General features: G+C 28.0%; 1 protein-coding gene and 1 long non-coding RNA gene across 2 annotated transcripts; one reads left to right on the top strand and one right to left on the bottom strand.

Moving 5' to 3' along the window:
• Nucleotides 1-5,163: 5,163 nt before the first annotated feature.
• On the top strand, nucleotides 5,164-8,078 carry PRX4 (peroxidase). The gene is made up of 3 exons (NM_001255840.2): nucleotides 5,164-5,435; nucleotides 5,817-6,002; nucleotides 7,251-8,078. The coding sequence occupies exons 1-3, from the start codon at nucleotides 5,193-5,195 to the stop codon at nucleotides 7,857-7,859; spliced, it is 1,038 nt and encodes a 345-aa protein (NP_001242769.1). The 5' UTR covers nucleotides 5,164-5,192; the 3' UTR covers nucleotides 7,860-8,078.
• A 4,706-nt stretch (nucleotides 8,079-12,784) lies between these two features.
• On the bottom strand, nucleotides 12,785-14,024 carry LOC106796361 (uncharacterized). The gene is made up of 2 exons (XR_001385341.3): nucleotides 13,364-14,024; nucleotides 12,785-13,197 (listed from the first exon to the last, which is right to left on the bottom strand). It is a non-coding gene; the product is annotated as an uncharacterized lncRNA (long non-coding RNA).
• Nucleotides 14,025-15,392: the final 1,368 nt, after the last annotated feature.

Below are 15,392 nucleotides of genomic sequence, written 5' to 3'. Positions count from 1 at the left end.
ATATATTCCATTTCAAATAAAGATTACTCAAATATTAAACATCTCTATTTTTTTTTTCTGTATTGCATCTTTCCACAAATTCAAATCCTGCTAATAATCTCGATTCATATCAAGATCTGCAAATAAAAAATCTTGGAAAATATTTTAAAAAAACAAAAAAACATTTTTTCCATTAATTCTATTTTCAATTGATTTGTCAATAATAAATAGATTGTTCATAATCTTTGTCCATCTCACAAAAGTACACATCTATATAAATATCAATCAATATATACAAAAGTTTATCTCAAGAATTACCCTTAAAGATTATATATAAAGTGTTGTTCAAGTTTTCAACTTTAAGGTTAAGAAAATGGTGAAGTAAGTAATTTTCAATTCAAAACTATTTATTATTTTTCATTTTCTTAATTCAAAACAAAAGTAAAAAGGAAAGAACAATGTCTTTTTTTTTCCTTTTCTTAATTTTGACTTTAAAATATTTAAGAATATTAAAAGAATGACACTATATTTTAGATATTAATATTATTTTTAATTTTTAAAACAAAATGAATTTTGATTATTTTCTTGACTTCATTTAGGAAAAAAAGAAGGTCAATTATGTTTTTATCCCTTAACTTTTTGCAAAATTTACTTTTTCCCCTAAACAAAAATTTTATTGTTTTTTTGCTTGAGGCCAAAAAGGCCGATTTTTATTGTTTTTGGTTTCTATATTTTTCTCCTCTTTTAATAAGTTTAGTTCCCATGACCACACAACAAAGTTTTTTATGACATAATCACTACATTAATAATTTAATGACTTGTCACATTTAGTTTAACATTATCAACAATTTGAGAGGAATTAAAAACATAATTTATAAAAAGAAATTAATTACATGTAATATTGCATCTATTAGATTTCTTGATGACATGATTACTAATCACTGAATTACAATTGTGAATACGTGTCATAGAAAAAACATGATTATGTGATAGCATGGCTAAAACAATAAACAAAAGAAAAGTATAAAGATTAAAATATTAATTAAATTTTTGTTTAGGAACTGAAAATGAAATTTACACAAAGTTTAGAGGCAAAAATACGATATTTTTTTGGAAGGCAAAAGAAGCAACATTGTTAAGAGCAAATTACAACACTTTTTATTTTTATTTTTCTACACCAACACTTTTTTAAGCTTCAAAATATATATTACACTAATACCTCTTGTATGTTTAAAAACATCATATTGATATCTCTTCAAATCTTAAATTAACACCCCTTACAAGAAAAGTGAAAATAATAGTTAAAAAAATAAAAAATACTTGTATAATTACAGAAAACTTTAGGAGGTATTACTGTAATCTACTCATTTATTAATAAAAGGATTTTAGGTTAAATCACAAGTTGTGAAGCAACCCAGCCTATGCCAATCGTTACAGAGAAAGAAAAACAAAGCAACCCAAACATAAATAGGCAACCCATAAAAGTCCAATGGAACAGAATCCCTACAGGCCAATTACAATCAAACACCGTTGCTTTTCTCGAACTTGTGAGCAAACAACAAAGGTTGTTGCTTCCTGCACTTCCAAATTACTTCCTGTATTCTTTTTTGGAATGTTTTTAGCTTTTAGATTGGCCATTCTGAAAGTAAAAGAAAATGTAAAGAAAGTAATTTAGTACAGGAAACAACGAGCCAACAACACAACATCCCTCATTAAATAACAAATCATCTCCAAAAGATTTAATTAACCTTATTCAATATTACTATTTTAAAAATATTTTTAGATTTAAATGTGACCACCATCTCCAAAATATTTAATTAAGGCACACGAAGTTTAGAAGATATAGTTCTTTTTTGTTTGTAAGAAATCAAATAATTAAATGAATTTCACTAGCAATTAATCTTAATTAGAGAAGTACTTTGTACTTATATTTGAGTTTAGATGAGTATATATACTAATATTTATATGCCTATTTCTTTATGAAATTAAAACTCTTTTAATAGGTGGAATCCTATCATTATAATTTTTTTTATAAATATAAAATAAATTTGAATCCAAATTTACAATTCTTAATATTTATAGCACAAAATCCACCGGTACATAAAAGTCGTTAGAAAATTTATATCAAATAATAAGCTACTTAATTAATATGGCTTGGGTTGGGTTAAATTCGTGTAATTTTTTTTATAGACCCGACCCAAATCAACATGATAACAAATGAATTGAATTAGGTTTGATTAATTGGATATGAATATTTAAAAATAATTTTTTTTATTTTTAAAAGGTAATTTTTTAGAATAATAATTTGTTTTTACTTAAATATTTGTAAGTATATAATTACTAAATGCACTTAAAAAAGACCAAATTATAATAATATTTGACTGATAAAATTAATAATTTTAATATTAATATAATATTTTTATTTAGATATAAATAAAGTATGATATTAACATGTGAAAATATATATAAAATTAAGAAAAAAAATAAAAATAACAACTTCAAAAAAAAATCATGAATGACTAAATTTAATAAATTATGTGAGTTATAAATTATTAATATATTTTTTATTTAATAATTAATTTATATATAAAAATAAATTTAATTATATAAAATGAGTTACATCGAATTAAAAAAATAAAACATATTATCCAATGATCAATCTTAATTAGAATGATTTAAATTTGATCAAAATATTTTAAAAATTTAATCAAATATAATTAAATTGAGTTGGATAAGATGTGGATCCATAATCATGAATATTCCTATTGAACAACTAACATGAGACTTAAAAAAAAAAACTTTTATTTGGGATGGTAAGTGTGCGTTAAATCATGTTATTGAAATCCTCAAATTAAAGCAATAGAGAAAATAACTAATAAATTGAAAATGGAATGTTACATAATTAAAATAAATTCTTTAATATTATATATATATATATATATATATATATATATATATTTTGTGGTCAACATTTAATTGGAAATATATACATTTCTAACTTCTAAAGAGGAGCCGTCGTGCACGTACCAAGAAAGGAGGTTTTGGTGGATAGCTCTGAAGCCGCCTATTTTGACAGTACATGCGTGCATTCTCCTTTTTTTCGGTCTGAAATTTCTCGATTTTCATGTCTATCCTAAATAACCCCACTTCGTATAACGCGCGTGGTTACTTTTTTCATGTGCACGCATGCACAAAAGATAAAATTTTCTCATATATATGTTTAATTAATGCCTTTGTTTCCACCCTTTAATTTGGGTTAAAGTTTACTAATTGTTCTTGAGCATTCAATCTGAATGCCAGTGAAGAATATAATAATCTGCAATGATTCCGTGTATTAATTTATAATCCTACCCTTGCTGCATCGCATGTTGTGATTGGATATTATCTTTATTTTTTTAATTAAAATCGTCTTAAAATAAAAGAAGTTCATAACTAATCGAATCTACGTACGACAGATGTCAACTTGTAGCAAATTTTTATGACTTAAATATATGTCAACTTGTAGCAAATTTTTATGACTTAAATATATTCTGACTCCTCAAATTAGGTTATTTTTGTTTTTATCCCTCAAATTTAAATTCTTTTTATCATTTAATTTTGAAAAATATTATTTTTTGTCCCTTATCTAATAAAAAATTATCTCAAATTGTATAATTAAACTGTAAAAAATTAGTTAAGAAAAATTAAAAAGAACATTTTCTGAAATTAAGAGCAAAAACTAAATTTAAATTTTTTGAAAAAAATAAAATAAAATAGACCCAACTTTAAAGAATAAAAAATGTATTTAAGTTATTTTTTTCTGTTAACTTTTTATTCAATTTTTTCTTGTTACTTAAAAAAAATAAAAATTCTTGTTACATTTAAATTGAGTTCCCTCACCATGCAAAGTCCGTAACTATCCCTCTAGCAAGTAATAACTAATAACATTAAATTTGACTTGAGTGATCTCCAGTCTAATAATATATGCCACTTGCCTGTTTTTAAATTATTGGAATCTTTGTTCACATCATCTTTTACATAATAGCTTCATACTCATCATCATTCACACACACAAAATAAGGGTTCAAACTCATCATTCAAGTGCACGTGGACGTTTTATTTTGACCAATTTCAGAATACCGTTATTGAATTTAAATTTTATCACTATAAATTTAAATAATAAAAGAAGGCACTATACATACACACGCACAATTTAAGACACGGGAATCCTTTGACTAAAAAGGTTTTTAGTATGGTAAGAGCATCTCTTTCACCGAGAGTTTTTTCCAACATACACTCAATTGAATTTGAGACCATACTATGAAGAATAATAAGACACATATTACCTACATATATGTGAGTATTAAAGAATTTATAATTAAGTTTGAATCAATTTTAAATTTTATAAATATGATATATATATATATATATATATATATATATATATATATATATATATATATATATATATATATATATATATATATATATATAATCTTTAATTAATGTAGGTCTTGAAATAAAATTATCTAATAAAAAGTTTATGTTGAAAGAATAATTTTCACTTTTTATCGATGTATACTAATTTCCCTCAGGAATTTTTAATTAAAAAATTATTTTATTAAAACATTTTTTTCATCAAAATCGAAAAAACTATTTAATATTTGTTTTTAAATAATTTAAAACATGTATGCGAATGAATTTGGGTTTATTATTTTTTTGAATTTCAGTTTTTAATTTTTCATCATTTTTTGTTTGTTTTTAGTAAAAAAAAATTCTCTTTCATTTTTTTGATCTCTAATGTAGAATTTTTCGGGAGCTAATAAAAACAGAACGAATAAATTTTTAAAGGACTAAAACTAAAAATATTTTTTTAAGCACTAAAATACAAAATGAGGGACAAAAAGTTAATAAACCCAATGAATTGATTTTTTTTACAAGAGAATTGAATATCCTAAATATGTACTATAACGTATACTATTAGCTAGTATTCACGATTTGGAAAAATTCAAACCATGTATGCACATGCATGTGTATAAGCGAAAATTACAAGTTCCCTTACACACCTACCTCACTCCGGTGTCTTAATATGTAGAATAGAATTTTCTCCGAAACTTACTTGGGCTTACTTTATTAGGTAAAAAACATGTGGGGCATAACCCCATAGCAGCCCTCCTATAAATTCTCACCCTAGTTGTGAATCTCAAATATCAAACTCATCAAGGTAAACAAAGATGGCTAGGTCTAGTGCTTATCCTTTGTTCTTGATTTCTTCCATTCTGTTTATTTCACACATTTATGCCTCCCAAGTAGAAGCCAAGCCCCCAGTAGTGAAGGGACTATCATATTCTTTCTATTCCAAAACATGCCCCAAGCTTGAGTCCATTGTGAGGAAACATCTCAAGAAGGTGTTCAAGGATGACAATGGCCAAGCTCCTGCCTTACTCCGCATTTTCTTCCATGATTGTTTTGTTCAGGTAATTTTTTTTTTATCGAAAAATGTTAATTGTTAGAATTATAATTTATTAATAAAAGAGATCAAATTCACTACTTTTCTTACCTTTCCTTAATCATCTATGTTTTGCTAGAATAATATAATGCTATTCGATCAGGCAAAAGTGATTAGTTATATAAATTCCATGATAAAAGAAAAAAATATTAAAAATGAGTACCCATGAAGTATTTTAACTCATGGATCAAACTTCTGAAGATCGAGTAACTTATTTTGGAGAATAAAGTAACAAGGAGAAAAAAGTTGCAACTACAGAGCATGTTTCACCAATAAGGTTAATATATATGCATGCATATATATATATAGAAAAAAGATATTACCTCTAACTTAATTTGCATTTGTATAGGGATGTGATGGATCATTGCTGCTAGATGGGAGTCCAAGTGAAAGAGACCAACCAGCCAACGGAGGCATCAGAACTGAGGCCTTGCAAACCATTGATGACATCAGAGCTATTATCCATAAGGAGTGTGGAAGGATCGTTTCTTGCGCAGATATCACTGTTTTGGCAGCACGTGATTCAGTTTTCCTTGTAATCTCTTCATCCCTCTTACCTTTACTTGCACTACTATTTTGGTTCTCAAAACCCTCTGCTCTTACTAACTATAGTTTTGAAGCTTTTCTTTGTGATATATACAAGTTTAACTTTTATTCATGTGTACGTTAAGATTTTTACATTATCAACGAAATAAAAAAATAATGTAAAATATAATTTCTAATATTGTTATTATAAAACTTAAAAATTATATATATATATATATATATATATATATATATATATATATATATATGATTAAATGACAAAATATAATTTTTTTAGGATAAATAATTGAATTTTGAACGTTAGAAAGTTAGAATAATTTACAGGTAAAAATTCCATCCTTATATGATGACGAACTCTAAAATGTTGTCCATTGTTTGGGGCAGACGAACAAAAGTTGCACTCCTTGAATGTTAGTTAGTCAAAGTTACATTATTAAATGTACTCGGTTTGTACTAAAAGTAAAATAAAAAAATATAAGAACATAAAAGTGAATGTAAAAGAAAGTAGAAAGTAGAGAAAATTTTCTCATCATGTTTAAATGAATGAAAAAGTGGATAGAAGTAAAAATTTAAAGTATTTTAAAAATATTTTGTATTATTTAAAAAAAATAATGTAATTAAAAAATAGAAACTTTTATTATACGGAATATTATTTTTCTTTATATAAAATTCACAAAAAATATTTCCTTTTTCTTTTTTATTATCTTAAAAAATAATAACAATATTACTTTCATCAAATATCTGTCGTCTCCATTTTCTTTTTATTTTTATTTTTATTTAGACTCATCCATACTTAGTGTAAAGTAATTATCCCTCTTTCAACTTTAACAATAGCCATATTATTTTACTTAAAAGTGGTTTCAGTAATTTAATACTATTAACACTTTATTCTACATAAATAAATCAGGCAAGGCTTTAAGAAATGGAGATAATGATGGAGTCGTTATCATCGACACTCAAGTGTCGAGATGGTAGTGCTAATCTATCTGTATATAAATCAGAAAATAAATTAAATAATCCAAGCATGTAATAGTCTGCCTGTAAAGTTAGACTAAACTTTGAAATCGTAAAATATTTTGTTCGATGTTTGTGGGGCGTAGCCATTTAATTATCTAGGAATTCCGAGTAAAAATTTGTATCCTTTTCACTATGGCAATTCCTTTCAAAAACACTTATATCTTATATTCAAAATGACACTTAATTTGATTTATTAATAATTTGTTTTTACTTTGAACAGACAGGAGGTCCCGATTATGCAGTGCCACTAGGAAGACGAGATGGCCTGAGCTTCAGCACATCAGGAACAAGTGATCTCCCCAAACCCTTCAACACCACCGGCGTGACCCTTGACGCTTTCGCCGCCAAAAACTTTGATGTCACCGACGTTGTCGCCTTATCCGGCGCACACACCTTTGGTCGTGCCCATTGCGGCACATTCTTCAACAGGCTCTCCCCTCTCGACCCCAACATGGACAAAACCCTAGCCAAGCAACTACAATCCACTTGCCCCGACGCAAACTCCGGCAACACCGCCAACTTGGACATCAGAACCCCGACTGTGTTCGACAACAAATACTACCTTGACCTAATGAACCGCCAAGGGGTGTTCACCTCTGACCAGGACTTGCTCAATGATAAGAGGACTAAGGGGTTGGTCAATGCATTTGCGTTGAACCAAACGTTGTTCTTTGAGAAGTTTGTGGATGCTACTATAAAGTTGAGTCAATTGGATGTGCTCACTGGAAATCAAGGTGAAATTCGTGGCAAGTGCAATGTGGTGAATGCTAGGAAGTCTTTGTTGACGTCTGTGGTGGAAGAGGTGGTGCAATTGGTTGATCAGTTTTGAATGGAGCAAAAGTTTGTAAGTTATGTGTAGTTCTTCTTGTGTGGTGTTGTTTAATTGCTAAGGATATGGGTGTGTTCTATTTTGGGGATTGTTGTTTCCTGTTTGACATATGACTCATGTAATAAGGATAAAGTGTTCAGTATTATGTGCTTCTATTTTGTCCATTTTCTCTTGCTTATTAAGGAAATAAATGCCCTAATCATGATCTTCCCATAAATACTTTAGATCGACCCTCTGTTAGAATAATTGAAAGAAAGAAACTCAAGCTTTTCATTTCATTGTGTGTATATGGTATTTATACAGAAAGAGTTGCTAGTAAACAAGTTGCAACACATGCTGCAAAAGAAAGAAAAACTCAAAATGAAACTAACAGAATAAAATAGTATTATAACGATATTAACCAGCAACTATTATAACTAACAAAAGGAAGTCTTTCTAAAGCTAATTAATTAAAATCGTTCCAATTTATCTCCAATTAAAGCTCAAGAATATGAAAAAGGCTAAGTAAAAAAAGGAGAAGAAAAGAAAAAGTAACGGTGGAAAAGGAAGAAAAAAGACGATAACAAGAAAATAATAAAATTAGTAACGAAAAAGGAACAACAGAAAGAAAGAGAAAAGTGAATAAAAAAGTGCCTCAAATTGCACTCCAATGTGAAATACTCCCTTCGTTCTCTTAATTTTATAAAAAAAACATAGTTTTTTTTCTTTTTCATAAGTAAATTTCAAATACTTTTGTTTCATTTAATAAGACTGTTTAAAATATTTTTTTATTAGATATAGGTTTAATATCAAGTTTTAATGAATAATAATTTTAAAAAAGTATTTTTTAATTAAAAATAATACAATCTAATAAAATAATTATTTTTTTATTAAGTGCAAAATTAGTTTTTTTTTTAAATTTTTTTAGAAAAGAGAACTAATTGAGTATTTGGTTGTTGTTGAGTTAGCAAAAGAGACAAGTTATATCTTATGCCAAATCTTAGAGAGAAACTGTGCCATCTTAACTCTTGGATTGTCAATTTGATATATATAGCTTGAAAGATCACGATTGTTTGAAAGTCTAGCAAAGACCTTGTGATTTATGTTTGTGTATGAGAATTATTGATTGACATTGAGATGAAAATCAAAATTAAATTGTGACATTCTAATGAGTGGATTGAAGTGAGAGCAACAACCTTGGCATGACACACTTGCATATATGCATGTCTTGAGGGAGACACTTAAGCCACGAGAAGCTATATACAAGTAATGTTTCTTCTTCTTGGTCAAGTCATGCCTTCTAATCTCTTGAAAAATGTTTTCATGATTCTCAATTGATCTCTTGTGGGCACCATATATAAGGCATGATTGGAAATTTTTTGGAAGGATATGTGATGGTGAGGTTGGTTGAATCTCAACTTTTGTGGAGTTAGTTGTTTGTGATTGTGTTGAGTTTAGGTTTGTTATTTTGGCCAAGGACAAACAAAAGTCTAAGTTTGGGATGGTTTTCTATAAATTTTTTTCATACTTTATTTTGTTAACCAATTATCTTAATTTCTCTTTAATTTAGAGTTTCAATTCCACCAATTTGAGAAAAAAAATTGTAAATATATAATTAGAGTTTTGTTTGATTTGCCAAATAGAAATAGAGTATGCTTTGATTGATTTTTTTTTATAATTTTTTAATAAAGGAGTGAAGATTCAAGTAAAGAAAAAATGGAGCTTTTAAAGGATAGGACTGGCTTAAGCAAGTTGTCAAATAGGATTCAAAGTGGAAATTCGAGCAAAGAATTGCTAGCTTAAGCAAGTATTCAATCCGGATTAAAAATGAAATGTTCTAGAGGGTCAGATAAAGCTTCACTCAAGCGAAAGATCGATCATCTCACTTAAGTGAGATTGCTCCTAAAGCTCAACAGATGCATTCACGCTTAAGTGAGAACTAACTTGGTATAGTTTTAGTTTGAAAAGCTCATGTTTAATTGGGCAATGCACGAAGTGACTTGGATTTAATTCAGAAGTTTGGTGATGATTTTTGGGCTTGAGAATCCCTTTAAAGCATTGCTATACGACTGAATCTCCATCTTCATCCATTCTTCTTTTGTATTTTATTTTTCCATGGCTAGACATAGCTAAATCTCATGTTGTTATTGGGATTGGATTGTAATAGAACTTCAAACATGTATTCTCTATGATTTTTAGATCTCCTTTCTTCTTCAATGCAATTTATTATACTTCTATGCTTCATCTATTTTCTATGGCTTGATATCCATGGTTATGAGAATTATTTTGTGTTGGAAGACATAATCTTATTCTAGATCTGAAGTAGAACGATTCATGTATCCAATTGCTAGGAATAGCTTTTTAATTCATTAATTATTACAATCCTTCTCTTTAAACCTAATTTTTAGATTAAATCTACCGAGGAATTAAAGATTTAATATATAAATTTAAGTATCAATTACCTAAAGAATTAAGATTTGAGAAGTTTCGCAAGGATTGAGTGAATGTTAAAGTAGAAATGTAATGTAAGATCTCTAGACTATATTTCTAAAAGTCTCTATGAATTCTGACCCGACAATATTTGTTTCATCATTTTACATCAAAACTACACATTTACAAACTGTTTGATAAAATTCCACAAAGAGATTTCAGTGACTTTCATGCATTCTTTTATTACTGTATGCTTGTAATTCTAAGTGTAACCATTTATATACATAAATTTTGCATTTACTTACGTCTTAACTTTTGCATTAATTTATGAATATTACACGACTTCTTTAGGCTAGGATACGATGCTTTATAAATCAAAGAACTATTAAATTATTGGTGCGCTTACCAAAATTGGAAACAAGGATGAGAATTTGATTTAGGTGGGTGGTTTGAGTGTTATAGCACATGTATGACGCTATTTGTGTTGGCTAAGAAGATGCTATGCAATGTTACAGTGTCAACTTTTTTGCTGACTCAACCTAGCGTTACCACAAAGTTGACGTTAAGTATAAATTTGTGTCAGCTTTTGTGATATAATGCTGGCTTTTGGACAAAGCTAGATGACTTATTTCTTACAGAGATGGTTATAACAACTAGTAACTAAAGTGATTGATTTTATATTAATATTGTCGGGGAAATGGTTGTAAGTAGTTAAATGTGATTAATTTTGTATTAAGATTGTCGAGAAAGAAAGAAATTTTATTACGATATATCAACTGACAGAAACAGATCTTCTCAAGTGTTTAAATCTCATCTTTTATTCTTTTAAATCTTAATTTTAGAATTAAAATATATTATGTTATGATTATTTTTGAATGATCAGGATCTCATGCAGTAATAATGTTATTGGAGAGAATCCTCTCCCATCAACTGACCATTGTACCTTATAGTTTGTATGTGCACACATTATGGGAGGAAAGATTCACTTGAGTCGTTGGAGCATCAACTTACAATATTATCATATGTATTGATTTATTTTTTATCTATTTATTCAATAAATTTTCAATATCTTTTCATATTATTTTTTGCTGAGTTTATTATTATTTTTGCTTAATTTAATTTTTTTTCTGTAAAAGTGGAAACTATAAATTTGGAGATTTCTTATGCCTATTTTGTAGGCTCAATAACCATAATTTAGCCTTTTCTTCTTGTAATAGTCGACACGCACAGGCATGGATTGATCATATGATATTAATTATTACTATGGATTTAGAGGAGGTAGTTTACGATAGAGCTCACGGTATTATCGAAACTACAGTCATTAGCTAGTGACAGTAAGTACTTATCAAACTGGAAATGTACAAACTTTTAATCTTAAGATTTGTCCAAATATAAGCTTATATAAGTTACTTGATATTACAAAGTTGAACCCGTTGACAACGATAAATCAATCATGACAAAGATGATGTTTGTTTTAAATTGTTTTAAAACAAAACCAGTGTGCTATGAGGTTGTTTAACCCATGGAGGGCATTTTGAAGCACCCAGAATATTATAAGGAATTATTTTGTTTTTTTTTTCGGCAATAGGGGTTGGTCTCCTATATATTAATTAACTTAATGTTCTTTTCTTTTTGGTGCAGAATTAACTTATAATGCTCTGATTACTAGTTATAGTTTCTGTGAAATTTCAATAATCGATTTTCAATATACATTATAATTATTAGTAAATATTAGCATTATATAACATTTAAAAAATAATTATGTTCAGGATATGAGCTTTAAGAAAAACACAAAATTTATTTCGATAATTTTGCACCTCTAAAGGGATTAGTTAATCTTGAATTAATTGTTAATTAAAATTCATCGTTGTCGCGTACCATAAAAACGATGCCATCTTTGAGATGAAAAGTAATAAAATAAAAATTATGTGATACAGAAAAGGGTGAGATACATGTGGATGGGATCTAACAAACCTCTAGTAGGGTGAGTTTTAAAAATTACATAATACTGTATGGTTACGTCGTAACATACAAAACTAACATAAATTTAAGCAAATAGCTTTAATTAAAATACGATATAACGTTTTAAAATATAATATTAATGAACAAATATTATTGCTTATTAAATAGTTATAAAAAATTGTAAAATGCAAATAATATATTATTATATTTAATTCATATTAAGTGCCTTAATTAGACAGGAATGTTCACATGTATGTAAGTATATTTAGCAATTATTTTTATGTAATTTTGATTTTTAGGTTTTTTTTTCTATCAAAAAGGCTTTTTCTTCTATCAAAAAGGCTTTTTCTTCTATCTTATTTTCACAAAATTTCAAACACATAAATAAACTGAGACAAACTTATTCTAACTTAATTAATAATTTAAAGTTTGAGTCTTAAAGAAATATTCTATCAAATTTCACAGTTCAAATATGATTACTTTCCTTAAAAGATAAATGTGATTTCGTTGGAAAAGAAATTAAAAACAACATTTTTTTCAACAAAATTAACGTGTAAATTAAAAAAGAAATATGTACTAGTATATGCATATTATGGCAAGTATTACCCAAATACCACAAACCTAAGAGTACTCTTGAACACATATAGCAACGGTCTTCACTCCTCTACTAATTATTAATACAAAATAATATACTTAATATATATTAACGTTGCTTTCACAAATCAAAAGAAGTGACCCATGCAAGACCATAATAAGTACAAATCCCGACACAATGCACATGCTCATTAAATTTGACAACTCTAGTTATGAATCGGTGGTTTTCTTCTAGGTGCTGTATAATCCATTGAGACCAGATCTCCCTCATCATCTTTAAGTTTCTCCTGTTTTTCTGAATTAACAAGATTTTCTTGACCAAGATGAGTAGCATGAATTCCAAAAGGGTCTGTCCTTACACTTCTTGCATGCCCTAGATGAAAATAAATGAAAGGTGTGAGAAGAAGCCTTGATCACACTAGCTAGAGCTAGTTGATGCATAAAGAAAGTTTTCTTCATATATATATATGACTTCACACTAGCATATAAAGTTATAGTTAATGTAAGGAACAGAATCAAGGAAAAAATGTAAATTATACCTCCAATAAGAGATGATGAAAAGTAGCATATAACTAAGAATACTATTAGAAGAACAACTTTTGTTGATAGTACAAGCTTCATGTCTTTACCTCCTGCTAGCTTCTCTAGACTCAAATTATGTAGCATTTATGCTTTGGATAAGCTTCGCTACTCTGATATCTTGTATATATGGCAGGAACACATAAAGTACAAGTTCTCAATCCATGGAATTAACAGTGTTGTCGCTATATACGGTTGAAAACTAGCCACGATAATATGCGACCAAAACATATGGTACGTATTTATAGCATACATAAAATTTATAACACATGTAATTATATATCAAAAACCAGAAATAAAAGGAATTTGAATCTGTGTGTTTTTGTTTTGTTTTCTCAATATTAAAAGGAAGGATATATAGCAAGGGACAAAGGTCCAATTTCACATCTCAAAGGTTAAAATCTGTAAAGTTTAGCTTTGCTTGGCACTGCCTTATAAAATGCTTTGAGGCGCTGTAAATTTTTACAGTTTGATATTTTTTTTGAGAAAAAATTTAGTTGACTTAAATCTCAAATCTCAAGAATACATCAGGGTCAAAGTATGTCTCAAGACTCATTTAAAATTTAAAATATACTTATAGATCATTTACTAACAAAATCCTCTCATCCATAATGAGATTTAAACAGACGTCCTTGTGAGATATGAATTTGATTCTAATCAAGTGAATTAATCTTTGTAAACTTATCGTTTAATATATGAAAATAAAAGATCTAAGAATTGATTTCTAACGATTTGAGGATTTAAGAAATTTATTTCTGATTTTTCTGTCTTTGGTCTTATATATTTGAATAATTTTTTTCACAAACACATAAGTTAATATTAAAGTATAAGTTAAAATCAACTTTTTGGATAAATTAAAATTATTCATCTTCTCCAAAAAATTATTTTTATAACTTTGAAAAAAAAATTATTATTATTTTTTATCTTCTTCTCTTATAGGTATTTATTGAAAAATTTATCTAAAATGCCCTTTAATTTTGTTCTTATTTACTCAAAACTTATTTAACAAATATATTTTTGCATTATATTCTTTCCCAGTTACTTGCTGTAATTCTATAATGCAAAAATATACTTGTTCAAATAAGTTGTGAATAAATATACCTCTTATCAGCATGAAGACAAATATATGATCCTTTAGCAAGTGACATTAGACCTCGTACTAAAAAACATGCTTAATTAAATTGATGGTAACAACAATTGACAAAGCTTGCTTGTTTTGGTTTATTCTTTTTTTCTTCTTTCGAACAAGAAGCTGCAACATAATTTTAGTAGCCTTTTCCCCTTAGAAGATGCTTAAAAACATTCCATAAACAAGGACTATGCAAATTAAGGAAAAAAATAATCTAAATGATGAAAATTCATCCCCTTGATATCGTTCAGAGAGACAAATGATGGATGTATTAGCCCAACGGTTTAGTAAGTTTGGTTTTCTCAAATTCAACCACAACCTTAGCTTAGAACAAAATATAGTATATTCTGAGTTCAGTTATTAACTTGTTGCATTTAAAACTTCAAATTCAACCAATAAGTACGACTAAGAGGATCAGAATCTGCCTTCAACACATAAGGAGGGTGGATGTTAAAAAAATAGGTAGAATGAGTCACCACCAACCCAACAAAAACCAACAGATCGATGTGATAGCTGAAAGAACTTTACCTTGTAAGGCTGGGTGCTGCAAAGTTTCAAAAAAACAGTCCACCATCGTGATTAGGACTGCAACATCAATTTTTTTTTTTATCTTCTGCGATTGTAACTGGGACTGCATCGGCTCTGATATCAACAAACAACAAACACAATAAAACCGCAACGCGACCGATATTTAAAACCTTGGCTTAATGCATGTTTGAGTATCTGTCCCCAAAGCTTGAAACGACGTTTCCAAAAGCATCTAAGGAGTATCTTCTGCGTTGGCCCATTGGATTGGCCTTGATTGAGATGCATGCCACCGCACAATGAACCGTAATTCAAACATGCCCTTGGATTGTGGG

The sequence above is a fragment of the Glycine max genome, chromosome 16 (genome assembly GCF_000004515.6).
Source record: "Glycine max cultivar Williams 82 chromosome 16, Glycine_max_v4.0, whole genome shotgun sequence".
NCBI classification, from domain to species: Eukaryota; Viridiplantae; Streptophyta; class Magnoliopsida; order Fabales; family Fabaceae; genus Glycine; species Glycine max.
The sequence above is the reverse complement of the archived record's forward strand: the minus strand, read 5'-3'. Positions and strand labels throughout refer to the sequence as shown.